This window comes from Ursus americanus, chromosome 30 (assembly GCF_024610735.1).
Source record: "Ursus americanus isolate L20-20 chromosome 30, mUrsAme1.1.p, whole genome shotgun sequence".
Classification (NCBI taxonomy): Eukaryota; Metazoa; Chordata; class Mammalia; order Carnivora; family Ursidae; genus Ursus; species Ursus americanus.
This window is the reverse complement of record NC_142156.1, coordinates 19,609,077-19,637,005: the sequence shown is the minus strand read 5'-3', so window position 1 is coordinate 19,637,005 and position 27,929 is coordinate 19,609,077. Positions and strand designations below refer to the sequence as shown.

Sequence of the window (27,929 nt, the reverse complement as noted above, 5' to 3'; positions counted from 1 at the left end):
CACGGGATGAAAATCTCCTGTAGCCCACTTTAAATCCTCGCGTTTCTTCCACTGCTTTCCCAGTAAAATCCAAACTTCTTACCATGGCCAGCAGAACGCCACAGGATCTGACCCTCTTCTTCCCCCAAGCCCTCATCTCCATCACCTAGCCTGGACTCCCTTTGCTCCAGCCACACCTGCCTTCTTTATCTTCCCAGGTCGGTGCGCTTGAACTTGGCGATTCCTCCCTCTGCCCAGAACACTCCTCTCCTCGACCTTCTCAAAGCTGGTTCCTTTGGTTGTCAGCTCAAATGTCCCTTCCTCTGAGGCTTCCCAGACCCCTAGCTAAGGTAATCTCCCACCCCACCCCAACCCCCGTTTTATTTTCTTCATCACACATACCACTGTCTGAAATAATCTTGTCTGTATTTATCGCCAATTTCCCCCCACTAGAATGTAAGCTCCACTAGACAAAGGACATTGACTTGGTATCTCCAGGGCCCAGCATGTAGTAGCCACTCAATAAATATTTCTCAAATGCATACATGAATGTATAATCTTAGAAAAGTTAAAACCATATAACATGTCCCTCAGATCCCATTCTTCTGCCAAAGTGAGCTTTTCCCCTCTTAACTACAAGTCATCCTAACAAAGCCCACAAAATCAGGCTCAATTACCTGTCATTTGAAAATTTTAAATTAATTTTCCAGAGCTAGTTATATGAACTGCCATAGAAAGACTTTCTGAATCATTACTATTAACTGATCAGTGGGTATTTCCTTTTCTTTGACAAAAGACAATTGTTTTACTCCTTCTATAGGGTGTGATCACTTCTCACCATAGAGATCCAAATGAAAGAAAAAGAGAAGCAGGAGGGGAGGAATCCAGTATTTCTCAATGCAGTACATATAGTGGCACGCGAGGGAGAAACTTCTGTCTGTCACTAGTTATATGTTTAATATGAATCAGTAAAAAATAGAACCGGGTTTACAGATTTACACTGGAAAATGCAACAACACAATTCACGTATCCGGGAAGTCAGGAGGCATGAGGAATTCCATCAGAGTGTGAAAGGGAAGACAATCACTTTTCAAAATTAGGCTTACTGGCCGTGTACAAATTCTGCCTGAAACATGACTAAATTTGTCTAGTCCACAAAGAAAATGCAGAGATTTGCCATGTGGCCACGATCTGGATGTGGTTGACAACCATTCGCCCCCACCCACCCCTGCATCATGCTGTCTATCCCCTCGTAAGGGGCCACAAGAGGAATTTCTCTCAAGCCTCAACTAAGAAAACCGATGCTTCACTGCAAACCAGCTTATCTTAAATCCATGGGTCTATGATTTCTGTATCTAATCATACTTGTGCTGACCTCCCCTCCTGGTTTTGTTTTACTCTCCTCCCAATATTACTTTCCCTCCTTCAGCCTCCACATCTTCGCTCGTCAATTTATTTTGTGTATATATACAAAATAATACATACATCTTATAGTATGTACATTTTTAAGGCTTCCTGAATTTTTAATTCTTTCTTTGGAATAGAGGAAATTAACCAACCAATTCATCGGGAATATTTAAAAATTTGAAGACAATACTAACTTTCTAAGGTAAGAATAACATATGTGGACTGAAACTCCTGTGACTTTAGTAACCTGTGATCCACTAAAGCTTCTAATAACGTTTATTTACACAGTTGACCCTCTTGTGCATTTTGCTCAGTCTGGTCCAGCGATGAGAATGTCTAATTCTGCATTGCTCTGTACATCTGGTTACACATGTGAATTAAATTCGCAGTGCACTTAATTTTTAAAAATTCTACAAAAATAAAGCACTGCATTTATTACAATTTTACAGAGAGGCACGCACACAGGAGTACGACAAATCACTGAAGCAAAAGTCTGTGGTCTGTAGGAGGTCAGGTGGCAGATGAATTTCAAGCTTTGCACATTCTGGCCCAGGGGTTACTGAGGAACACAGCTAACATGAAGAAGGATACCAATAGTAAGCCCTTGGCCACGCACTGACAATAAGGCTCCCCTGCAAGAAAATGAACCAAATGAAGCACAATTCTTATTTCTTAAATTTTTTGGTAATTATTTAGGTAGAAATAAGCCAAAAAGTAATAGTGATCGCTCTTAAGTGGCAACCTTATTAGTAAATCATTTAAAACTCTTTCTATGTGTTTTAAGTTTTCTGTGACACATACATATTTTTTAAAAATATTTTAATTGGCAAAACATAATGATAATCCTTCCAGAAATCTGCTTTACTCTACCTTGATAATACTGGGTCAATGGATATAGAAGTTGCGGCCAACACACGTCATTTCTGTTACAGTCATACTCTGTAAAATTGATCTGGAATCTAGGAAACATTTTAGAAGATTACAATAGGCACAACAAAGCACACTTTTGATGAAATGCATCGAAACTTAATTAAAGAAATAAACTTCTTATTTTTGAGTATATGTTTTTCTGCTTCCTAATAACATCAACAAGGTTGTCAACCGGATTACCTTGTCAGTGGGCGGGGTAACTGTGCAGGTATCTTAATAAACTGGACCGATGCACTGACAGGGAAAAGGTCGGCCTTATCCTCACAAGTAAGCCCACATTGGAACTGCCAGTTCACTGTAGAGAACCTGGGAGGAAAAGATTATGCAGGTAACATATCCACCACTCGTTTCTAGTCTGTTAAGAGCATCAGGGAACTGACAGCAACGATATAAATTGGGATTCTCTTAAAGAAGGTTCAAATTCTATTAGTTCTTTTTCCCCCTTTGGGCAATGTAAACTTTCCAACATAGGCACAAGGAGACAGAGTAGCATGGTGAACCTCACAGGCCGATCACCCCACTACAATAATAATATGATAAGAACAGCAGCAGCTAGCCATCTTGGAGGGTTTTCCAGGTGCTGGGCGGAGCACGAAGGTGCTTTAAACGCATCTTGCAGGCACACACCGCATCACTCTCAGAACAGTGCTACCAGCCGCGTTTGGTGGTTAACATCAGTGGTTTCTGCCTATCCAGCATCCCATCCCCTTTCTTCTGGCAACTGCACCCCAGCTTCCCCTTGGGGAAACCCCCTCCCCACAGTGTTCCCTACTCGGTATGCATGGATTATTATGTCCCCGGATTTCGTCTTTGTACCCCGATAGACCGTGCAGAATCCCTTCCACAGCTTTATAAATACTTGTGAGAACAAGCTACCATTATACACCTAGATGATAACATATTTCATTTATCCACATACTCATGTTGCTAATAATTGCAATTCATAAATAAACAATCAAATTGCACATTAGCATTTCCCTACTCTTTGGAGCACCAGCAAATTTACTGACTCTCTCTAAACTACACTTATCCAAGATGCAGTCATACCTTGTCTCTACGCCAAGAATCTCCTGCTGAGTAATCCCTTCCACGGCACCAGCATCTGAGATGAGGATGCGGATATGCAGTCGGGCAGGGATATCCACGCAGATGCCACTCACACTGACAGGCGGGTCTGCACCTCTACCAGGGGCATCTGCACCTACAGAAATATCACGTTGTGCATTTTGGGGTTTTTTTGTTTTGTTTTGGTTTTGTTTTTTTAAAGATTTTATTTATTTATTTGACAGAGAGAGAGATAGCCAGCGAGAGAGGGAACACAAGCAGGGGGAGTGGGAGACGGAGAAGCAGGCTCCCAGCAGAGGATCACACCCTGGGCGGAACGCAGACGCTTAATGACTGAGCCACCCAGGTGCCCCACCCGTTGTGCATTTTGGAAAGAAGAGTAAGTCTTCCTACAGTGCCATGATACAGGGGGGGAAATGAGAAATGTTAGACAGGAATCACATTAACGCATCTCTCGTCTCTAACAGGCTCTCGGTATCGTCACTCCTTAACAGTGCTGGCTCTCGTGTTCAAAATGTTTCCTTGTCTGTTAACTCAGTCACCGGAACTTTAAAATCCCAGACCCACATAATAAAACCAGACGTCCTGATTCAGTTCCCAACCTCCAAGCTCCCCCAGAGTTTTAGCAGAAATACCATCCAACTGTAGTAAAATGCCACGAGACTGAGCCCGTGCCGGCGCTATTCTAGTACGAGCCGTCTAAGACATTTAAAATCCAAGCTAACTACTTTAGTTAGTGTGGATTAAATAGTGAAGACGCAATTTCCTATTGTGTCGCCATAGAGTAACACGATGGTAGAGAATAAAACTAAGAAATTAGTAACTACAGGAGGCGAGTGGCAAGTTGTGAGGGAACTACTGGAGGGACTTGAAAGTTGGTGACAGTTTATGACTTCCAACTTCCTCCTCCTCGATCCACATGTTCGACATCTCTTCTATTTATCAACCAGGATCAAGACTGGTCTTGGCTTAATCAAGGAAATTCAAATCAAAACCACACTGAGATACCACCTTACGCCAGTTAGAATGGCAAAAATAGACAAGGCAAGAAACAACAATTGTTGGAGAGGATGTGGAGAAAGGGGATCCCTCCTACATTGTTGGTGGGAATGCAAGTTGGTACAGCCACTCTGGAAAACCGTGTGGAGGTCCCTTAAAAAGTTAAAAATTGAGCTACCCTATGATCCAGCCATTGCACTACTGGGTGTTTACCCCAAAGATACAGACGTAGTGAAGAGAAGGGCCATATGCACCCCAATGTTCATAGCAGCAATGTCCACAATAGCTAAATCGTGGAAGGAGCCGAGATGCCCTGCAACAGATGACTGGATTAAGAAGTTGTGGTCCATATATACAATGGAATATTACTCAGCAATCAGAAAGAATGAGTTCTCAACATTTGCTACAACATGGACGGCACTGGAGGAGATAATGCTTAGTGAAATAAGTCAAGCAGAGAAAGACAACTATCATATGATTTCTCTCATCTATGGAACATAAGAACTAGAATGATCAGTAGGGGAAGAAAGGGATAAAGAAAGGGGGGGTAATCAGAAGGGGGAATGAAACACGAGAGACTATGGACTATGAGAAACAAACTGAGGGCTACAGAGGGGAGGGGGGTGGGGGAATGGGATAGACCGGTGATGGGTAGTAAGGAGGGCACATATTGCATGGTGCACTGGGTGTTATACACAACTAATGAATCATCGAGCCTTACATCGAAAACCGGGGATGTACTGTATGGTGACTAACATAATATAATAAAAAATCATTATTAATTAAAAAAAAAAAAAGAAACTGTAAAAAAAAAAAAAAAAAAAAAAGACTGGTCTTGGCTTAGACAGGACACAGAAGCCAACTGCTCTCACCTCGCAGGCAACAAAATGTCATCACCTCATACTTCTCATGTAACCACCTGGGGTTCTCCTTCTTGAAACCTCCCGTTCTTTCTACTCCTCAGGTGCTTCACTGACCCCTTCCCTCCACCCTCAGGCATGCCACAGCCCATCCAGCCGGCCTCGTGGCAAAGCCCAGGGGCTGAAAAGCCCCAACCTCTGGTTTCTATTTCCAAATGAGGACCTAATTCTGGGCCTAGTGACTCGAGCGCGGGGCACAGGAGGATCGGTGAATCACAGCCTGAGAGCCCCATGGCCCCCAGGACCCCTCCCAAAGTCAGAGAGTGATATGGGGCCCTTCCAGCCCACAGACATATTACATGATCCCTCACCACCCAAAGAGGGCAGGGGACTGGGGTGTCATAATGATCCAAACCAAACTACAAGGGGCGAGGAGAGTGCAGGCACATGTCTGGATGGTCCTCCGTGTGAATTCCAGGCTGCTGAGCGGAAGTAACCTAAGGTAGTACAGACAGCAGGATTCGAAAAGCTGCTTCCCACCAGCCGGGCAGAGGGGAGGGGCACAGCAGGACCCTCAGTGACAGGAGGCGACTTAGGACAGCAGATGCTGCAGAGCCAAGTCGCTTTTTCTGGCCCCAAAAGGCAATGCCATTAATTAGAGCACTAGAAGAAGCTCTCCTTCTGTTGGCACATTTCCACACTCAAGATTCCCCGACTTGCCAGCTAGGGAGCCAGCAAAGAGGCTGGAAGCCTGGGTTTGGGTTCCAGCTCTGCCACGACCCACTGAGCCCTCGGGCTTCTGCACTGACAGCTGAGTGAGCTGCAGCACAAAGGCCAGTTTCCGACTGGCAGTGAACCCGGGCCTGCTGTGGATTTACCTGCAGGTAAGCGTGGCTCACGGCTACTGCCTGGGCCACACGCACTCCACCTCTTCGCACTGGATCCCCTGCGAGCCCGATGCTGCAAATGCCTCCGCCCAAAGGCACAGGACTCCAGCCTTTCTAACCGGCCTGGGTGGGGCCGGCTGTCCTTATCTGCCACACCTTCACTTCTTTCTGTTCTAACGGCGGTCCTGAGACACAATGCACACACCATACAATCCACCCAGTTAAAGTGTACAATTCTATGGTTTCGGTATATTCACAGAGCTGTGCAGCCATCACCAAATTCCATTTTTATTGCCCCAGAAAGAAACCCTGTATCCATTACCAGTCACGCCTCACTTGGTCCCACCTGCGCCAGACCCTGGCGACCACCCATCTGCTCTCTGTTGCGACAGATCTGCCTGTTCTGGGCATTTCCAACACGTGGCACTGTACAGTTCGTGGTCATGTCTGTCTGGCTTCTTTCACTCAGTATCATCTTTTCAGTCACCTTATTTTAAATTAACAACATTGCTTTTACAAATTACAAAGTCCGGTCTCGATTGCCCATATCCCTGGCAATCGAAAACAGCAATGCAAACTGAAACACACTGAAAATCTTCAATCTTCATTTAGACTTCCTTTTACAAAAGCTGTTAGCTCATAAAACAACTGGGGACTCTGAACTTCATGTGGATTTCCTCTTAAAAAAAAAAAAGGAGGGGCGCCTGGGTGGTTCAGTCGGTTGGGTGTCTGTCTGCCTTCGGCTCGGGTCATGATCCCAGGGTCCTGGGATTGAGCCCCACATCAGGCTCCCTGCTCCACTGGGAGCCTGCCTCTTCCTCTCCTACTCCCCCTGCTTGTGTTCCCTCTCTTGCTGGCTGTTTCTCTCTCTGTCAAATAAATAAAATCTTTAAAAAGAAAAAAAAAAACCAAAAAAGGCATCATGAGTAAGAGGTAAAGGATGTAAGAGCCTGCTGCCCAGAGCGCTGACCTCTAAACAAACGTCAGTTGAGCCGCAGCGAAGAACGAAGACCCGCCCCGTGGGCTCCCACGCACAGCCAGCACAGGCACTCCCAGCAACAAGCTAGGCGCTGCTCATCTCTGCAGCTGTGACTTACGGATTATCTCGAGCCAGCCGTCACTAGGGTCGTTGTAATCAGAGTTGCCTCTCGTTGCAACATGAGTTGCTCGTATTAATGAGTCAAGTAGTTCAACAGCATTGTCCCTGCGAGAGAGTAAGACATTTCTCAGCGCCTGGCTAGCGGCTCTCATCTTGAAGTCCCTTCCAGGGAGCGTCCAGGTTGTGCTTGCTGGGGGCCTACATAAAAACTGCCCAAGGAAGTGGCATTAAAAGCTGGCTGGGCGTCCGCATTCTCTTCGATGGCCTTTCCAGGACGGACCCAAGCCACCAGGGGAAGACATACAGAAGCAAGCTTTTACTTTGGGTTTTAAATGTTAGTAATTTATGTTGGTATCATGTAGTTTACAGACTCCACTGAGTGTCATAAAACTTGGGAGGTACATAGATCACGTACCAAGTTACCAGGATAAATTTACAGGCCAAGTGATCCAATAGCAAAAGGAACCTAAATATTTTAGCTAGAATTTTGAGCCATAAGATGAAATTGGAACTTAGCGGGGGCGCCTGGGTGGCTCAGTCGTTAAGCGTCTGCCTTCGGCTCAGGGCGTGATCCCAGCGTTCTGGGATTGAGCCCTGCATCAGGCTCCTCCACTGGGAGCCTGCTTCTTCCTCTCCCATTCCCCCTGCTTGTGTTCCCTCCTCGCTGGTTGTCTCTCTGTCAAATAAATAAATAAAATCTTTTTTAAAAATTGCAACTTAGCGGGTGCCTGGGTGGCTCAGTTGGTTGAGCACCTGATTCGATTTTGGCTCCAGTCATGATCTCAGGGGTGTGAGATCAAGCCCTGCATTGTGCCCGTGAAAGGTGTGGAGCCTGCTTGGGATTCTCTCTCTCCTTCTCCCTCTCAAAAAAAAAAAAAAAGTATTGGAACTTACCATCCCTCCTTTCCGGTGATGTCACTGGCAGGTACAAACCTTATGAACCGCAAGGGAAAGACTCCGCAGACTCCAGCCTTATTCCCCACGACCAAGAGCCTTGCTGGTAACTTACGCCTGCAGTCTACTTCCCTGCTTAGTGCCTCCCCCATCTTTTCCCGACTCCCCTCTCAGGATGTGTTATAGATGAAATGGGGGTAAGAATGTATGCAATTAAAAATCACCAGGAGATACCACTTCACACCTGCTAGGACGGCAACTATCAAAACAACAGAAACTAATCAGTGTTGGGAGGTGTCACATTCCCGGTAGAAACATAAAATGGTGCAGCCCCTGAAAATGATGTGGTGTTTCCTCAAAAGATTAAACATCTAATTACTATATGACCCAGCAATTCCACTCCTGGGTATACGCCCCAAATCACTGAAAGCAGGGACTCAAACAAAAACTGGCGCATGAACGTTCATAGCAGCACTGTTCAACAGCCGAAGCTGGAAACAACTCAAATGTCCATTGACGGCTGAATGGATAAACAAGATGGAGTACAGCCGTACGTGGAACGGAATTCAGTCACAAAGGGGAACTGACCGCTGTTATAGCACGGACAGACCTCGAAAACATTAAGCTGAGCTGGAGATGCCAGACACAAAAAGTCACCTATTGTAGGATTCCATTTATATGAAATGTCCAGAATAGGTCAGTCCCTAGAGACAGAACACAGATTGGTGGTTGCCAGGGGCCAGGGGAGGGGAGAACAGGGAGGGATAGTTAATGGGTACAGGTTTTCTTCTGCAGAGATGAAAATGTTTTAGAACTAAATAGGGGTGATGGTTGTACTACACCATGAATGCACTAAATGTCACCGAACTATTTACTTTAAAATGATTAATTACATTATATGAATTTCACCTCAATTTAAAAAAATGTGAATGTATATGCACACCCATAAACACCCTTTGCAAATGCCACCCAGACTATTAGGTGCAAAGTTCTTTACACACCATGTAACAAGGCTTAGGTATTCTGTAAATGTTAATCACAAAAATTCTATCTGCCTCGTGCCCTTTTTATGTTTCCAGGGGTACTGGGGTCTAACGAGGAACCCAGTTCAGCTGAGCAACTGCATAAATATGGATGAAAGGGCTCTAGTCCCAAGAAAGAACTCTATTTTCCCTTCTATTGATCTTCAGATCAATTCTTTTTTTTTTTTTTTTTTTTAAGTAGGCTCCACACCAGCATAGAGCCCAACACTGGGCTCAAACTCACCACACTGAGATCAAGACCTGGGCTGAGATCAAGAGTCAGATGCTTAACCGGCCGAGCCAGCCGGGCGCCCCTGAATCAGTTCTAAAGAAACCGTACATACTGTCCACTATCACTTACACACGTTCGTTACGCAGACTGTAATGTTTCACATTCGTGTTGCCTCTAGTATTCATGTGGTGAATTCATTTTAAGCGAACCCCTCAAAACGCAGGTAGATTCGCCAATGATACGCTCACCTGAGCTGCGTACAGTTTTCATGGATCCCAACTTCTAAAAGACATCCGGATAGTGCATTTTCTCCAAATAAAATGGGTTTGAAAGTTGCTGATGTACACAAACCCCTTCCAGCTAGAAAATAAAAAGATTATCCTCTTACTATTTTTGCTAAATGAAAGTAAAGATTTACTTCAAAGTTCTTGGAAACAAACAGAAAACAGTTTTCTGAAACTTTATTGGAAATAAAGTTTCCAATTTTCTCAAGAACTGAGGTCATCGTTACTCTAATCCTTTCAAAGCTGAACAAAGGCGCCTTTCTGTATCAGAACACCTGGCCCAGGATCAATGGTTTATGCTGACCGTGAGAGCTGATGCGTTCTGGCAGATGCGGGCACACACCACCAAGGCAAAGATTCCCATTGTTTGGAACAAAGTTACGGTCACATCTCCAGTTAGCACCGTCCTGGGCTACAGGCAACAATGACAAGAGACTCTCCAGCGAGCCCCATATTTAAAGATTTTATTTCTTTCTTTCTTTCTTTATTTATTTGAGAGAGAGAGAGAGAGCATGCGAGCGGGAACGGGAGGAGGGGCAGAGGGGGAGGGAAGGAGAGAATCTCCAGGGGACTCCCCACTGATCACGGAGCTGGACTCAAAGCTCAATCTCATGAGATATAACCTTGAGAGACCTTGAGACCTGAGCCAAAATCAAGAGTCAGACGCTCAACCGAGCCACCCAGGCGCCCCCATATTTAAATCTCTCTTATGAATAACCAGCACTTCGGGAGCAAACAACGTTAAATTTAAAAACAAACCAAAAAAACAGCTGTAGAAGCCTGATCTCCTCCACCCTTCCCCCCACCTCCAGCTAAATAAACCAACCAGAATTTAAAGGGATTAACTACTTGATTAGATTCAAAATAAGGCAGTATTTCCAATTCTAGTTTATCTGAGAGCGAACCATATTACCAAACCAGATTACCCGACTGCCAAAGGTGTAAAGTCGTCTCATTATTCCTCCTGTTGGTATTTAGAGCTCGAACGGGCTTGCCAAGTTGGTAACCTAGACAGACGCAATAATGAGAAGCAGCTGAAGTTCACCCAACACAACTCCTCCTCATCAAACAGTATAAAAGAGGAACACACAACGAAAGGAAACTACAGGCAAAGCTTTGTCAACACACTTGAGAGAAGAAACTATCTTCATACGCTGTCTTTTGGTTTTTTTTAACAAAGATATTTGTGTGACTTTTTAAATAAGTTTCGAAAATAAAATTTGAAAAGGAACGAGCAGGCAGGCAGTAGTCAGTCCCGGCCCCCTCACGCTGGGAACCCGCCCCCAAGCAGGCCAGTTCCTGAGTACTCACTGAGTGATCACTACTGCCGGTCCCAGGCGCTTTGAAGGGAGACTTCCATCAAAGTAACCTTTCGATGGAACACCGTGCAGTCAGTCTGCCCCCCAAACCCCTGCCCCCGGCCTGATTCAGGTCCTATTTCCATTCTCTCCCATTAGTCTGCCTTACTGCTTCCACACTTTTTTTTAAAGGTTTTTAAGATATTATTCATTTATTCGACAGAGAGAGACAGTACAGCAGGGGGAGCAGCAGGGAGAGGGGGAAGCAGGCTCCCGCTGAGCAGAGAGCCTGATGAGGGGCTCGATCCCAGGATCCTGGGATCATGACCTGAGCCGAAGGCCGACGCCCAACCAAGTAAGCCACCCAGGGGCCCCTGCTTCTACCCTTTTATTATGAAAATGTTCACATGTACACAAGAGTTGACAGGAATACCACCCAAAATCAGCAACCCTGAATATCTAGCCTGATTGGTCTTCTCTGTATGACATAAGCATCTACATACATATTTATTTTTGGCAAGACCTTTCGAAAATAAGTTGTAGACTTGACACTTCACCTCCGAAAGCTCCAACGTACGTCCCCTGAAATGAAGGATATTCTTCTTCATAACCATGATACCAATATTTCTCCTAAGAAAATTAGTAATTCCTTACAATCAAATCACATCCAGTTCATACTTCTATTTCTTCCTATGTCCCCAAAACCATGTTTTAGAGCCGCTTTCACAAACCGAGATGCGATCAGGGTTCACGCACAGTGCTTGTGTTTCCCACGTTACTTCTCAGCATTCCTGAATCAGCAGCCTCCCCTCGGGCCGCTGGCCTGTCCCTGCCTACCTCCACCTGCTCTTTTCTGCCTCCCTGGCCGCCCCCGGTCATTCCCATTCCCAGCCGAGGTACAATCTCCTCCACACAGCCCAGAATAGAAACTTGCCGAGGGCAGAACTCTGAGTCACTCTGCTTTTCTTCCAGCACTGAGATCAGAACCTACACAAACGAGATACTTCACACAGGTCCTCAGTGATGGGAAGTTTGAGGTGAACAGTCAACATGCCACTTCTCTAAAGTTCTAGAGTGCCTGTGAGTCCGGCACACCTTTATTAATTCTCTTGCATTGTTCTCTATGCAAGAGAGAGAAGTGAAGTGCTAGAGAATGAATGGCCATATACACAGGCTATCTCACGGACTGATTGGTTCTGGCTCCTAAGCAATTTATTTTTTTTTGACAAGAGCGTCAACGTTTTTCACATAATCTGATGGTGTTTCTCAGAAATCCTGTGAAATTAAATCATGAAATAAAAACCCTTAAATTCCAGGAGCCTGCTTTGAAATCCAACCATAAAATCCAAAACTCCACATTAACAAGTACACTAAAATCTCATTTAAAAGAAATATATATATATGTAAAATGGATCATGCATTATTAAATCAATATATACAAATATTGAAAATCATCCAAACTAAAAAGTTATTTAAAATTGAAAAAGTTGGGGCGCCTGGGTGGCTCAGTCGTTGGGCGTCTGCCTTCGGCTCAGGGCGTGATCCCGGCGTTCTGGGATCGAGCCCCACATCAGGCTCCTCCGCTGGGAGCCTGCTTCTTCCTCTCCCACTCCCCCTGCTTGTGTTCCCTCTCTCACTGGCTGTCTCTCTCTCTGTCAAATAAATAAATAAAATCTTAAAAAAAAAAAAAAAAAAAAAACCTGAAAAAGTTGTTCCTTCATGGTTACTTACCGCCTGATTAAGAACAGTAAAAGTAAGGGACAAGTTTTTAAAAAACAATGATAGTTTATCCAACATACACTCACTGAACACCTACTATGGTCCAAGTCAGTGCTGTCCAACAGAAATACAATGCAAACCACATATGTGATTTTAAAATATGACACATTTTTAGAATTTTTTAGACATTAAAAATTTTTTTCTGGTAGCCCCATTAAAAAAAAAGAGAGAGAAAAAGTAGATGAAGTTAATTTGAATAATATATTTTATTCAACTCAAAATATCCAAATATTATCATTTCCACATATGTACATTGCGTGGCTAGAAGCTGGCATGTTGGACGTGCAGTCCTCCCTACTGTTTCAGGTGCTGAGGAGGCAACACCGAATTAAAGAAGCAAACAAATATACAACAAATCATGTGATGCTATATTTGTACATAATCACAAAATACACAACATGACCGGAAGTTCACAGTCCCCATGAAGTCTCTCCATGAAACCCCAGGTTAGGAACCCATCATCTATAGCTTCTTAGTTCTCTAAAAGCTTATTTTACCAACACTTCAAAGGCATTATCTTTTTTTTTTTTTTTTCAAAAGACTAGTAGCTAAAGAGAAAGAATGTTTTGCATTTACAACAACTTGCTACTATCTAGGACACTTCACGTAAAAAAAAAAGTTGTTATCAGAAAAAGAACGCAGTGTCACAAAAGAGAAAGAGAAAGGTTAGAGTCCCAAACTAAAATTGGAGAGAGTGACTTACAATCATTGTAGTACAAGAGTATTGAATTAAAATGTTTGTAGGATCAGCAATTGACACACATCGTCTTACCTGGATTTCCAGAAAATTCCTTTTCATCACCACTATTATAGCTTAAAAATTTAACTGTAAATCTCTGTGTCATGATCCCTAGAAATAAAACAAAATAAAAATATAATGTGCACCCTTTCACGACGGAAATTATCCCCCATAGTGTTATTTTCTTTACCTTATAATTACATTTTGACATGCAAAAGGAAAAAACGTTTTCTATTAAATCACAAATACAAATGAGAAACAAGACTGATTTAGTTTTACGTGTAATAATTATGAGAATCTTAGAGAAAGAAAAAAAATATTTTAAACTCAAAACATTCTCACCGCCCTCAACAAATTTACCTTTCTGGTGGGCATTAATTTCTGCCCTAATAATTTTGACATTTATTTCGCTGATTGTGTTATTATTCCATCTGAAAATATAATGTTCTTCCACAATCACGTTTCTGGAGGCTGATTCATTGCTTAAAAGTGTTTCTGCGAATAAAAAATACTTTCATAAATTAATGACCCTCCTTGGGTTCAGGTCGGTTATGGGCTCCATCAATCAGCACTGGCCCCCTCCTCCACAGCATCACAATGTCCTGGGTGAGCTCTGCCCTTTCCTTCCATTTCCGTACCCCCAGAATGTGGCTCAAAGCTCGATACAGAGCACATGCTCGGTCGAATGTTCATCAGAGATGAAGGACTACAGAATGTCAGCCCCTTAGGAGCAGAGGCCTGCTCACTAGCTCGCTACTATATTGTAGGTACTTTGCTAAGATCTGATGAATGAATACATTTGAGAATTTCGACACATTGTAAGGAAACACAGATATCCTTCATGAACCACAAAAATCCTGGTACTATTAGCCAAACTCTGAATAACTTCTTCGGCTGCATCAAAACTGCAAAGTTTAGTTATTTCAAAAAAGTAGAAGAAAAGAGAGCAAGAAGCGTACATGCTGGCTCCCTGAACAACACTGCGGAAAAGCTTCCCAGGCCCTGAAAACTAGCAGGGACCCCGGAGCCTGCAGACCCCGAACCCACAGAACTCAGGGCTGTGAGGAACTGGCTCCAGGGGGCAGAGATCTCTCTGAAGCAAGACAAGATGAAATAAGGAACAAACCACACGTGGAGCAGACAAAATTCTAAGTGTTGTGAAGTTCCTTAAATTCTTCATAAAAATCAATGTTCCTCTAGGATTATATATTACTTCTAAGAAATGACCTACATATTTCTGTAGAGGTGACATAAAAGAGCTAATTCAAGTACCTGTCCTGGTGATGTATTTGTCTGGGTCGGCTGCTTCCTCATAGATTACTTTTGGTGTAACGATGCCTGAAAAGATACAGAAGTTAGCCTCCCGGGGATGACATGGCCCAACACGCTCATGTTCACTTATTCAAGGGAAAGCTTATCAGGCAACTATGGTAACTGAGCTTGGCCTGTGTGCCAGCTACCAAAGTCTCTCCCACTCCCCAGATGCCACCTGTGGGAATCCCGCTGTTCTTGGCATCTGGTAATGACTGAGGAGGAGATTCCAGTCAGTGACAGTGATCCGGAGAGCTACTCTCCTGTAGGAACAAATGTGCGGTCCACTGCCAGTGGGAACGGAAGATGGTGTGCTCGCTCTAGACGCGGTTTGCTGCTTCCTCGGCAAGTCACATCGCCATGTGACTCGGCAATCCCACAGCTGGGTGAACAGCCAAGAGAGACTGTCCACACAGACAGTCACACACATTCACAGCAGCACAACCACAGCTGCCAAAAAGCCCATCAAAGGATGAATGGACGCCATATGTGGCACAACTATTCATAGGATGGAAGAGGACCCAGCCATAAAAAAGGAGCAAGTTCTGGTCCGTGGCACAGCGTGGATGAGCCCTGCAAACAGGACACTCAGTGAAAGAAGCCTGACACAAAAGGCCACATATTACAGGATTCCTCTTACATGGAAAGCCCAGAACAAACAAATTCATAGAGACAGAAAGGGGATGAGTGGTCACTAGGGGTCAGGGTACAGGGTTTCCTTTAGGGGAAGGAAAATATTCTGGAACTAAACAGAGGGGGTGAGTGCACAGCACTGTGAAGGTACTAAAGGCCACTGAACTGTACACTTTAACAGGGTTAATTTTATGTTAGGTGAGTTTTACCTCCATGTGTAAAGAAGAACAAATATGCAATGTGTTGCCCTATGGAACTGGACTTTTTCTGAAGAAAACATTTTCCTCCTAATTGGCAGTTGAAATATTTCAAGTTGATCCAGTAGAAGTGATTTATATCCTCATGAGATCACAGTTTATGTAGACACTCAGATATGTGTTCTCTTTTTTTTCTAAGATTTATTTATTCTTTTTAGAGAGAGAAGGGGCACAGGGAGAGAGAGAGAGGCAGAGAAGCAGAGTCCTGCCAAGCATGAAGCCCGACAACGACTCGGGGCTCGATCCCATGACCCTGAGATAATGACCTGAATCGAAATCAAAAGTTGGTCGCTTCACTGAATGAGCCACCCGGGAGCCCCACATTCTTTTCTCAAACCAATCTAACGTACCTCCTACCGCACCACTCTTGATCTTCGCGTTGATAATACCATCTTGCTCTTGGTATACTTCCAAATTAGTAGTGCACCGAACATCGAAATTCTGAAGGAATGCCACTGGTGCGTTCTGCATGCACTGCCCAGCCAGGGACACCTGAGGGTAACGGGAAATCCCAGCAGGGCTATGGCCTCTCTTCAAATCATAAAATATAGGTCAGCGTCTCGTACGGGCATTCTTTCCGCAACCTGCTCTTACTGCTGGGTCAGTTTCAATAACGACAAGTTCACTGACTAGATGACCCAGAGATAAACTATCTAGTTAATTTGCTAATCAAAGTCTGGAAGCCGCTGGTTGAGGAGTAGAAGTATTGAACAAAAACGAAGAAAACTGCCTGCTCCATTTACTTTGCAGAAACATGATTATATTCAACTTCATTTTCTCTCCCTCGGGACAACTAGATTTTTGTTAAAACCATAAAAATGGATTCCTTGAACAGTGAAGAGAGATGGTTAAGGCTCCCATGTTTTCGTCCCACAAATATTTTTACTCATGATTTTGGACTTAAAAAAAAAAAATAAAGATTTCACATAAAACTCTAAGGCCTTGAGATATTTTTCAAAGTTCTGGAATATTATATTAAACTATATACTTATAGCTTACTAGAAATCGGCTGTTAAACTAACAGAAGTCCAGAATGGTAGTTATTTCCATGGAAATTGGTAGAATGTCTTTTGGTTGGTAAGTTCACTCTGAGATTTAGCAAAACGGTGGCTAATTTAAGAGGGACTGTTAAAAATAAAATCCACAGACCACAAAGAGTTGAGTGCCTGGAAAGTCCACAGGAGACAAATCAGTAACTTGAGATTTTTAAGAGCAGAAGTTAAATTAACAACAGGCTGGGGAAAAATGTTAAAGGGCCCTACAGCACACTCAGACGGAAACTCTTACCTGCGGGATGGTCAGGTAGGCCTTGTCCGCGGTCATGACTGCATCTCCTTGTCTGTAACCGAAGTCCGAAAAGTCTCTGGGGTCAGTACGCAGATGCACTTCAAAGGACCCGCGCCGCGCAGCGGACCTGTGAACCAATGGGAAGGAGCATCACCAAACCAGCGGCTATTATCTGCTACAAACAATTCTTCTTTTCAATTTTGTTTTACTTCTTTAATTACAAAAATCAGGGGTGGACTAAAAGCCACAGAGTTGTGCCCTTGAAAGTGGTTGGTGGTTAACGCTATGCTACATGAATTCTACTTCAGGAAGAGTAGGAATAACAAAGCTGTACAATTCCGACACCAGGGAAAGGTACAAGAAAGAAAAGCAAGACCGCGGGAGCCCCGCATGCCTTCCCCAAAGCCCGGGAATCACGATTCACTGTGGGCGGTGTCACCCGTTTCTTTTCAGCGAGGCCCAGTTCTTTCAAGTGCTTCGCGCAAAGTACACTCGCGTGAGTATCTGAACGTCTAGACCCGAGAGGCGACCGCAGGCGGCGGGCCGGCCGCGCACGCGAGGCCGAGGGCACGCACACGGAGCCGTGGTAGAAGTAGCCCAGGAAGGGCGAGTTGGCGGGCGAGGACTGCACGCACAGCAACGGGGACCAGCCGGGGCCGCCGCGGCGCCGCTGCACGGAGCACTGGTGCTCAGACTCTGGGCTGACGTCGCCTCCGAAAGCGCCGGTGAAACAGGCCTCTCTGAAGAGCGCGGTGAGAGCCGACGAGCACTCCTGGAAAGGAAACGCAGAGGAGCGGGGAGCGCCCAGGGGCGTCTGCGGCGCCGCGTCCGCTCTCGGGGAGCAGCGCACGGCTGAGGAGGCTGAGGAGGCTGAGGAGGCTGAGGAGGCTGAGGAGGCTGAGGAGGCTGAGGAAGCTGAGGAGGCTGAGGAGGCTGAGGAGGCTGAGGAAGCGTGGAGCAGGAGTCTCTGTCCCGGCTGCTCGCGCTTAGGGCTCACAGGAAGTAAAAGCCTGCTAGAATCTCTCTCATCGACTCCCTGCTGAGCCTCCAGGTCAGGACTTTCAAACCTGCCAGGGAACTACATCCTTACTCAGGACGTAAGACATGCCCACAAACAGAAAAAGAAAAAGAAAAAGAAAAAGAAAAAGAAAAAGAAAAAGAAAAAAAGAGAAAGAGACAAAGAAAAAGAAAAAAGAAAGAAAACAGTACGAAGAGAAGATAATCTGGAATAGACTCCAAATGGGGAATAAAACAGAGTAAACGTCCCTCTTTTTAACTGTCATCACCACCCAGAGAAACCTACAGACATTTGGAGTCAGGGCAAACAGTCTGAACTCCGTAAGAATCCTTAAGGTCCTCACCATATGAGAACACGCCCCAATTAATGTCATCAAGAAGTGACTTGATTCCTGTATTTGGTTATTCACCCATATTCTTCCCTGTTTCATATAGCACTGAGAGCTAAAAGTTATGTCCTGAATCCCTTGTTTACTGACAGTAGAAAAATAGATTTTAAACAAGAACAATTCAAATTAAACAATTGATCGTGCCTAAAGTGGTAAGTAGCAGCTGTCAGAAGACACCACTGATCCAGAAGACTAAGGCCCGTGGTTGGTGCTGTGTACGTCAGTACCAAATATGACAAACAAGTCAAGTCAGAAACCGGGCACACGACTGCAGTCCTGAAGACAGAGGAAGAGAACACCATCTTGACATTTCCACTGATACTGATTTATGACGTGCTGTATTTTTTAATTAAATACAATTATTATTATAAGTACAATTGTTATATGAGAATTACAAAATAAATGAAGGCCCTAAACTTTCCTTTTCTGCTTTGTAAAATCAATCACGACATAAATGTGCTCAATCGCAAATGGGAGTGATTGGGGTCCCAGTAAATGTGCCACGTCTCTCATTCCTCTTAAATCGCAAAGGATTAGAAATATGCATTTGACCTGGATCAGGCAACGGTTTCCTAGCTAAGACACCAAAAGCACAGGCAACAAAAGAAAAGATTGATGAATCAGACTTCATCAAATTACAAGACTTTTGGGCTTCAAATGACACCAACAAGAAAGTGGACAATCTACACAATGGGGGACGTTTTTTGCAAATCACATACCTGATTTGGGACTAGTAACCAGAAGGTATAATGAACTCTTATAGTTTAACAACAAGACAACCCAATTAAAAAATGGGCAAAGGGTCTAAATAGACATTTCTTCAAAGATATACAAATGGCCAGTAAGCACGAAAAGATATTCAACATCACTTGCCACTGCAGAAATGCAAATCAAAATCACAATGAAATACCACTTCACACCCACGAGGACGGCTATAATCAAAAAGATTACCGTAACAAATGTAGGTGAGGACGTGGGAAAAATCGCAACCCTTCCACACTGCCACACTGCCACTGGGAATGTAAAACGGTGTGGCCACTTTGGAAAACAATTCCTCAAAAGGTTAAACATACAGCTGCCACAGACCAGAACAGTTCCACTCCTAGGTACTACACCCGACAGAAATGGAAACCCACGTCCAAACACTTGCATACAAATGTTCACAGGAGCTTTATTCATCACAGCCAAAAAGCAAAAGCAATCCAAATGTCCACCATCTGATAAACGGATCTGCAATCTGTGGTCCATCCCTGCAACGGAATGTGACTCCACCATAAAAAGGAACGCAGCACTGACACCCACCACAATGTGGAACCCTCGAAAACAAGATGCGGAGTGAGAGAAGCCAGACACAGAAGGCCAAGCGCTGTCGGAATCCGCTTACGTGCAATGTCCAGAACAGGCCAATCCATAGAGCCAGAGCGCAGATGAAGAGGGGCCTGGGATGAGCAGCGGGCACGGGAGAGACTGCAGAGGGGCAAAGAGGTCTTTCTGGAGTGACAGAAACGTTCTCAAATGGGATTGTCGTGAGGGTTGTGCACCTCTACGCGTTCCCCAAAAAATCACTGAAACAATGTATTTTCCTTTCTTTTTACCTCTTTCCACAGACGCTTCTCAATAAGATAGTAAAACCACCCTCTCCGCATAATCATCTCAATCTTGACTTTATGTGAAGAGATACATTTTTTTCCTTCCCTAAACTAGACTGACGGGACTAGACAAGGAAGCACTCAATTTGAAAACAAGCTGCAACACAAAACCCAATCTTAGTTTTCAAAGCCCGTCCCTCAAAAAGCCACGGATGGGGACCTACTGGTGTTCCACACAGGGTCTTGTACCCATAATCAGAAAGGACGTACCTGGTCACAGCAGCAGCGAATGTCACAGGCCCCGGCTGTCAGATTACAAGGACAAGGACCAAGAGGCTGATACACCTGGTTGGGAATAACAGTCACATTCTCTGAAAAGTACAAACGACAGAGAAGTCCAGCAATGAAGCACTCTGACAGAGCACTGCCACGTTTTTTTGTTGTTGTTGTTTTGTTTTTTTTAAAGATTTTTATTATTTATTTATTTGACAGAGATAGAGACAGCCAGCGAGAGAGGGAACACAAGCAGGGGGAGTGGGAGAGGAAGAAGCAGGCTCATAGCGGAGGAGCCTGACGTGGGGCTCGATCCCGAAATGCCGGGATCACGCCCTGAGCCGAAGGCAGGCGCTTAACCGCTGTGCCACCCAGGCGCCCCTCTGCCACGTTTTTTGACACTCGAAAGAAAGCTGAACCATTGTTGTACAAATCACCACGACCAGATGTGACACACGAAGGAATCCCTGAGCTGTGCGTAAACCCTATCTGAGGCCTGTTATCTACTACTCCCAGAAAAACCCAAATATAGGAAAATACACTAGTTATGATAAACTGAAAGTCACAGTTGATCTTAAAGATAATCGAGTGACTAAAATTTACAAGTTGGGACAAATGTTAAGGCACCGATTTTATTTTTCAATATGCTGAACAATCCCTTTCGTAACACCGACGGACCTTGAGCATTGACTCCTTCAAATTCATTACCTCCCCCAGCAGATAAAACTGAAACCACGGTGACACTTCACACAGCTTATCTGGGGCCTATCTGGCCGCAAGATTATATCTAATCATGCTGCCTGCTCAACCTCATATCCCATCACACTGCAGACCAACTCTTCACATCCTGGTTCTGGTTCAAGTGTGAAAGTGTGGGGGAAATTAAGAATTTTTATGTGGATTGGAAAAGGAATATGGTATACTACATTTCAACCTCCTAACTCAAAATCCAGTGAGTAATGTTTCCAGTTTCTCTGCAATAATGTACCAGGTAAAATTTTCAGTCTGCTGAATTTTCCTTTTTTTAAGTAGGCTCCACACCCAGCATGGAGGCCACTGCAGGGCTCAAACTCATCACTGTGAGATCAAGACCTGAGCCAAGATCAAGAGTCGGACGCTTAACCAACTGAGCCACCCAAGCGCCCCTTGAATTTTACTTTTGCCCTAGGATTTGGGACATTTTGAAAAACTACGTAGCGACTACTTCTTTAAACTCTATGTACAATTAACTTCAATGATATGACAGCTGAAGCATCTAAAGAGCAGCTAACTAGAGTCTGTGCTACAACATAGTAAACCCCAGTATGTCAATGGCGTCAGAAATGAGAAGGTCTGATTAACAGACTATGTTACTAAGACCAGGCAAGGCTCTGACCATCAGTATAATCAAACCCGTGGGACGGAAGCAAGGCATTTTAGAATAGGGTTTTACTATATGATATATAGATAGATGTCTGTGCATCTATCTATATGTCTCCTCTGCCGTTTGCTAGCTTCATTGTTATTAGGCATACCACGTACCTCCTGTCTGTCCTTCCATCCTTTTTCTTGTTCTGAGCTCTGTCTGACTGGGTGCAAAATGTTTCATACCTTCATGGGGTCAGAGTGGACATCTCATAATTACCAATATACAAAGACTCTAATTTTCCTAAGTTTGGCTATTTGTACAAAGATGTTTTAAAATATTACCTAAATGTAGTCAATATTTTTTAAATGAATTTTATTTATTACCTAAATGTAGTCAAGTCAATATCTTTTAAAAGAAAAAAAGCCACCACTTTGAATGGTATAGCTACCATTAATCCGTCCCATAGTGGGTTTTTTGCACCCACTGGATATTATTTTGTTGGTTTATTCTGAATTTTAAACATTAGAGAATGTTTTTTCTTCTAAAAACAAAACTTAAAACCTTTAAATAGGTCACAGATTCACATGTTCAAAGAGCTCAAGAGGATCTAAAAAAAGGTACACGGTGAAGTCCTCACAGCCAACCCCTTCCTGTTCGCACATCACTCCCCCAAATGGTCTCCCGTGGTTGGCATCTCAGATAGCATTCCAGAACTTCTTAATGCAAATATAAATACATATTCTCCTTCCATGCTGTAGGCACCCATCTGCATCTGCTTTCTGCAGCTGGCGATTTATCTCGGAGACCCTTCGGTGCGAGAACATAGAGGGCAGAGCGGCCCACTGAATGGCACTGCCTCGACTTATCCCATCCTCCTCCACTTTCAAAATCACAAGGAGGACCACAGTGAGGGGCTGTGATGAGGGAAGTCATGGCGTGGGAGTCTCAAAGTGACAGGCCATTGCTACTAAGGAGGAACCCATCTCCCTTCATCTCAGATGACCGGAAAGGCAAGAGATGCCGGATCTGGGTGCAGGAGACAGGGAGCATGGCAGTGGCACCAAAGTGGACCCCTCACCACTGGCACACCTATGTTCTCTTGTTCTGAGAACTCTGCCATGGGAAAGGGAGACTAACACAATACCATTTTCAAGTCCAAACACACGTGTGCGCGGTGACATCTGCTACAGCGCTGGTTACACGTCACAAGCTGGAAGTGCTATGCAATGGAATGCTATGCAGCTTAAAAAGAACGAGGTGAACCTACATTTATATGGAATTTATTTTTGAAAGGTACAGAATAGTAAATTGTGTGTCATTAGTGTGTGTGTGTGTGTGTGTGTGTGTGTGTGTGTGTGTGTGTGTGTTGTTTTTAAACAAGAGAATACCACGCACTTCCATAAGTATAAATTAAGAGGCTGTCTCTGGAAAGGGAGCTGGTGGCCAAATGCTTTCACCGAAAATCTATTGTGGGTTTTTTGTTTGCTTTGTAAACTCCTTCATTAATCTTTCCCTTGCTTTTTTGTTTTTGGTTGTGTTTTAAGATGGAGTCACAAGTGTCAATACACAGAAACAAACTTCACTTTCTCCCTCAAAGGCAGTCTCCAAGGATACAAACAGTAGAGCAAAACAAACTAGATCTTAACTAAGTAAAATAGGACAAAGTGGAAATTTCTAAAGTAAGAAAATTAAACAAAAGGGAAGTATGCTTAGGAGGGCAAGACTGACTCAAGAGCAGATTACGTGGCATACGCTTAGAGTCCAACAGATAATGTTTGGCATGAATGTTTTGATTGTCAAAGATTTTCTTACCTGATGCATTATGGGCCAAAGAAGAGTTGGCATAAATTTCCACTTGAATGAGCAGATGGGCTAAACAGGATGAATTGCGAGATGCTGAAACCAGAAGAGTCTGGACCATACATGGGGACTCTGAGAAGGAATCCGTCTCATTAGAGGAACACCTTTGCTGACCCCTCTTCAACCTCACTGTCACATCCAACGCATTCTGAAAGGAAAATATGCTGTCCCTTTTAAAGTGACTCAACACAGCACGAATCATTGTAAGAACACATAATGGAAAACATAATAAAATCACGCACCAGCCTCAGTTCACTTTACAAAAGGAGAACCGTATACAAAGATGACATCATTCTGTTCAATCCCACCCCTTAAGTCTATGGCAATATGCAAGCCCTGATTCCTAATCCTCCGTTTAACAGAAAGGCAACCAACTTTTGGATAGTTAGAGAAGACTAAACACAGGTCTGTGTGATAAATTATCTCAGTGTGTCCAGCACCTTTTTAGTTTCTTTATCATCCTACCAGCATATCAGCAGAACATTAAATGCACACACAAAAAGTCAGTGAAAACAGTCCCCGGTTCCTGGGATGCAAGCAAAGTCTGCCTTTCTCAGCCTTTATCTCCAGAACTGATGTCTTGCACATACTAGGCACTCAATAAAACATTTATTAAATGGAAGATATTTCCTCTCTCCCGGCTTGAGCGTAAGCTCAGACTGGGTGAGCTTAGTGGTTCATGAAGATTTTTGAGTCACAGATCCATCTGATAATCTGATGGAAGCTGGCAACCCTCTCACCAGAAAAATGCACGCATAATGTTACAGACAATTTCAGAGGGTTCTTAAACTTCTTGAAAGTCGTCCAAGGACCCCTGACCCTCGCATAAGCACCTCTGGGCTGCGCAGGTGTCTACTAGATCTGATAACACACAGTTTCATGGTAGTTTCAAGCACAGAGAACACTACATCATGTTCAACCAAGACAGCACTGCAGAAACACTAACTGTGGGTTTCCACAGGTGCTACTGAGAACATTTGACCTCTGGCCTTACCACAGTGGGGGTCACAGTCAAGCTCCAGTCTCCTGTCTCATTGGTCAGCAGTCCACAAGCTGGAACCGGCAATAATCCTATAGGAGAGAAGATTAGGATGCAAGGCAGTGTTGCCCAGCAGCTAAGGGTGTGCATGCTGGAATCAGGCTCCCTAGGAGGGAATCCTTTTCAAAGCCAAGGATTGGGCCCTTCACAAGCTGTGCAACTTTGGACGAGTGACAACCTCTCTGAACTGTAGTGTCTTGATTTGTTAAATGGCATGAAAGGATATTACTGTTCTTACTAGGAAAATGTGGTGATGCATATAAAGCACAGAGGACAGATAGCTCAGTAAGTGCTAGCCATTATTGTCTCAAGCTTTCTTTCCCTGAGCCTGTCCGTTGGTCCTCTTTGGTCCACAGCAGGCCCCCATCCCTGCTCCCATGGCGACTTTGCAGGGGACGGCAGCTGGGGAACCCCGGGGATGCCACCTCCTGCGATGCCACCTCCCGGGCTCCTTGGGTGGCCTGGCCCTGGCCCAACACCCCCCACCCTCCCCACGGGAAGAGCCGGACGCTTTACCTTCCTTGTCCTGCAGCAGGGCCAGGGACACGGTCACATCCTCGGTGCCTCCGACCAGGGACGCACTGACCACGGGGCCGGTCATGCGGATGAAAGCAGGAATGAAAACTAGGCGAGAAGGAAGGGGAAGGGCGGACTTACTAGTTGTAAGGACTCCGGGAGGAGTCCCAAGTCTGGTCCCTTAAACGCCTCGTCCCCAAACTCCTCGCCCACCCCCAACCCCGGCCTGCAGGCCCCAGTCCTGCGGTACACACCCAGGTTCCCCCACAGCGGCCTCAGGAAGCCCAGCAGAAGGAGGAGCCTCAAGAGCAGAGGCGCCGGCGGCGGCAAACCCATGCCTGGCGTCTGGCTGGGCTCGCTTCACAGAACCGCGCCCGCCTTAGAATCCGGGAAGCACCAGACCCGAAGACCCGGCCCGCGCCGCCTTGCCGCCGCCATCTTGTCAAGCCAACCGGAGCTATGGCAACCACCAATCGGCCGCGGGCCTGGAGAGCGGCGGGCGATGATTGGGCGGACAGCGAGAGAGCCCGCCCCCGGCCCGGGCCCCAGCATCCTGGCCCCGCCCACAGGCCCTGCGTCCTTGTACCTCCGCCCAAGGGGATCGGGAAAGAGCAAGAGTCTGCGTCCAGTTTAAATAGAGCTTCCCCAGCCTAGATTTAATTCATCGCACTGCAAGAGCAAGCCTACGGACACTAGCTTCTTAAACACGATCCTTAATAAACTTGATTTTTATGGGGACTTTGGGAGGACAAAAAGGGGTGAGGCTGCACTGCTGTAATGGTGTAGCGCTGCTCAATTGTTTTCATTATCCTCCCAGTTTTTTGAAGAGTTTTGTGTTGTTTTTACCGCACTGAGCTGTCAGCACTCGGAAAGCAGATCTTAAAGAACACAAAACGTTTTGCGCAGCGTTAGGACCGATGCCAAAGTATCTGAACTCTTAGGTCCTTAGCCTCAAAGCATCCCACGCGTTATTACAGTTCCGTGACTAAGCGTGCAGGCTCTGAGGTAGCTGTGGGATTACTCCGTCTTTCCGGGGGTAGATGGCCTGGGGCAGCTCACCTAGCCTCTCCAAACTTGAGTTTCCTTACCTCCCTAAAGGGAGAGAACAGACCCTCCCCGACAGGATTGTGTGAGGATTAAATGAGGTAACGTATTAATGAATCTAAACCAACGTCTTGCATATAGTAAGCACTCCATAGATTTTCACTCATTGTTAGCTCTCAGGGGGGATGGTATGCCGATTAGCTGAGAGGATCCATGTCTGCACGATGCCTGACAAACAGCAAATGCCAAATAAATGTTTGCCGTATTAGTTGATTGGCAAACCTAACATTCGGAAAGCAATCTGGAAGTTGAGGTTCTACTAATGCCTTGCACTGAGCTTTGCTTTGTTCTTACACTCTTGCAAAATCGTGGATTTGTGCAGTTGTAACATTCGCATGAAATCCCTGCCACCACCCCACACGTGAGCTCCTCTAGGGGAATGCAGTGTTTGTATCTCTTGGTATCTCGGCATAAAGCCCAGGAGAACGTGACTAGCAGGAGGGTAACACACTGCTGCTATTTATTATTCCTTAACAAGAGAGTAATAAGCATTTTCCTGGAGGAAAATCGTTGTCTTGAACTACTTGTAATCCCTGGGTCAAAATGCTTTTCCATCTAGGGGAAACATGAGAAAGTAATTCTGCAAACACGAGGGTTCATGGGAGTGTTTTAGTGCACTGCAAATCTTTATCCTCACTGAGTTCTACTTTGCTAGGCCTTAACATTATTGGCATGTTCTCACATACTGTAGGGAGGGTATCATTAGTACCACAGTTACCTGTATTGGCAAATATCATTTGTCAGACATTCAAAATAAGAACATTTTTCTTTTAGGTCAGTTGAAACCTGCCCTTTCCTTACCAAATAACAGATAACCCTGTCAATACTTCCAGCTGCGACATCCTGCTACCGTAAAGAAATGCACCAGGGGCGCCTGGGTGGCTTAGTCGGTTAAGAGTCCAACTCTTGGTTTTGGCTCAGGTCATGATCATGGGGTCATGGGATGAAGCCCCTCGCTGATCTCCTCACTCAGCAAGGAGTCTGTTTGAGATTCTCTCTCCCTCTACCCCTGCTCTCTCTAAAATAAGTAAAAAAATCTAAATTAAAAAAGAAAGAAATGCACCAGAGAGTAATTCACAGGGATTCTCTAACCCTCCCAGTTCTGGGTGGGTGGTGGAGGAATGATTAAAGCGGGCTTTCTCTCTTTTCCCCTAGTTTAACGTATTTTCTTTTCTTAAAAAAGCATGTAATCATTTTCTGCTCTAATCAGAAAAAAATAGTACTTATTAAAAGTATGCTTCTATTTTCTGCTTTTGGTTGCATTAAGCTATTTAGCCAGTAGTGGAATGAATTGCGGAATTCTAGGGCATTACAGTTAAAAAAAAAAAAGTCATTTGTGAGGCACAATGACATTATTAAAAATTAATTGGAAAACTTTTCTTAAAATGATTTGTAATCAATTCTATTAATATAAAATGTAGGCATAAAATGTCAATGCAACTATTAACGAAAAGCCCTGATTTTTAAATACTGCACTTCTCATATAAAAATATCACTGGTATATATACTGTCTTCTCCACTACTGCTGGAAGCATTCCATGCACTCTTCCAGGAATTACTAACAGTCTTACAAATCATGTTTGGATCATCTGAAAAACAAAATAACTGTTTTTTAAAAAAGCAAGGGAACAGGAATCTTTTTGTAGATTTACCTACAAAAGGTAGCCCAAGGGACTGCCTTTACAACAGCAGCTTGGATAGTTATAACTATCTATAAGAGAATAATTTCATGGTTTTAAAATTAACTCTCATGAGATAATAAATCTTCTACTTTTATGACATCAAAACATACATTATGATAGCTTGCTTTATCCAATGAAAATACCAAGTAT

At 44.4% G+C, this 27,929-nt stretch overlaps 1 protein-coding gene across 4 annotated transcripts; it reads right to left on the bottom strand.

Moving 5' to 3' along the window:
* Window positions 1-910: 910 nt before the first annotated feature.
* On the bottom strand, window positions 911-25,449 carry TCTN2 (tectonic family member 2). 4 transcript variants are annotated; one of them, XM_087857427.1, is made up of 19 exons: window positions 25,248-25,449; window positions 24,994-25,101; window positions 24,433-24,509; window positions 23,391-23,586; window positions 21,752-21,820; window positions 20,228-20,328; window positions 17,538-17,734; window positions 16,963-17,089; window positions 16,026-16,167; window positions 14,747-14,812; window positions 13,835-13,969; window positions 13,508-13,585; window positions 10,585-10,665; window positions 9,623-9,734; window positions 7,225-7,331; window positions 3,364-3,517; window positions 2,497-2,622; window positions 2,257-2,345; window positions 911-2,018 (listed from the first exon to the last, which is right to left on the bottom strand). In XM_087857427.1, the coding sequence occupies exons 1-19, from the start codon at window positions 25,327-25,329 to the stop codon at window positions 1,915-1,917; spliced, it is 2,151 nt and encodes a 716-aa protein (XP_087713553.1). In that variant the 5' UTR covers window positions 25,330-25,449; the 3' UTR covers window positions 911-1,914. The 4 variants fall into 4 exon arrangements, with proteins under 4 accessions (XP_087713553.1, XP_045634686.1, XP_045634692.1 ...); XM_045778730.2 differs by lacking the exon at window positions 21,752-21,820; XM_045778736.2 differs by lacking the exon at window positions 21,752-21,820 and having other exon boundaries at window positions 17,598-17,734.
* Between the last annotated feature and the right edge of the window lie 2,480 nt (window positions 25,450-27,929).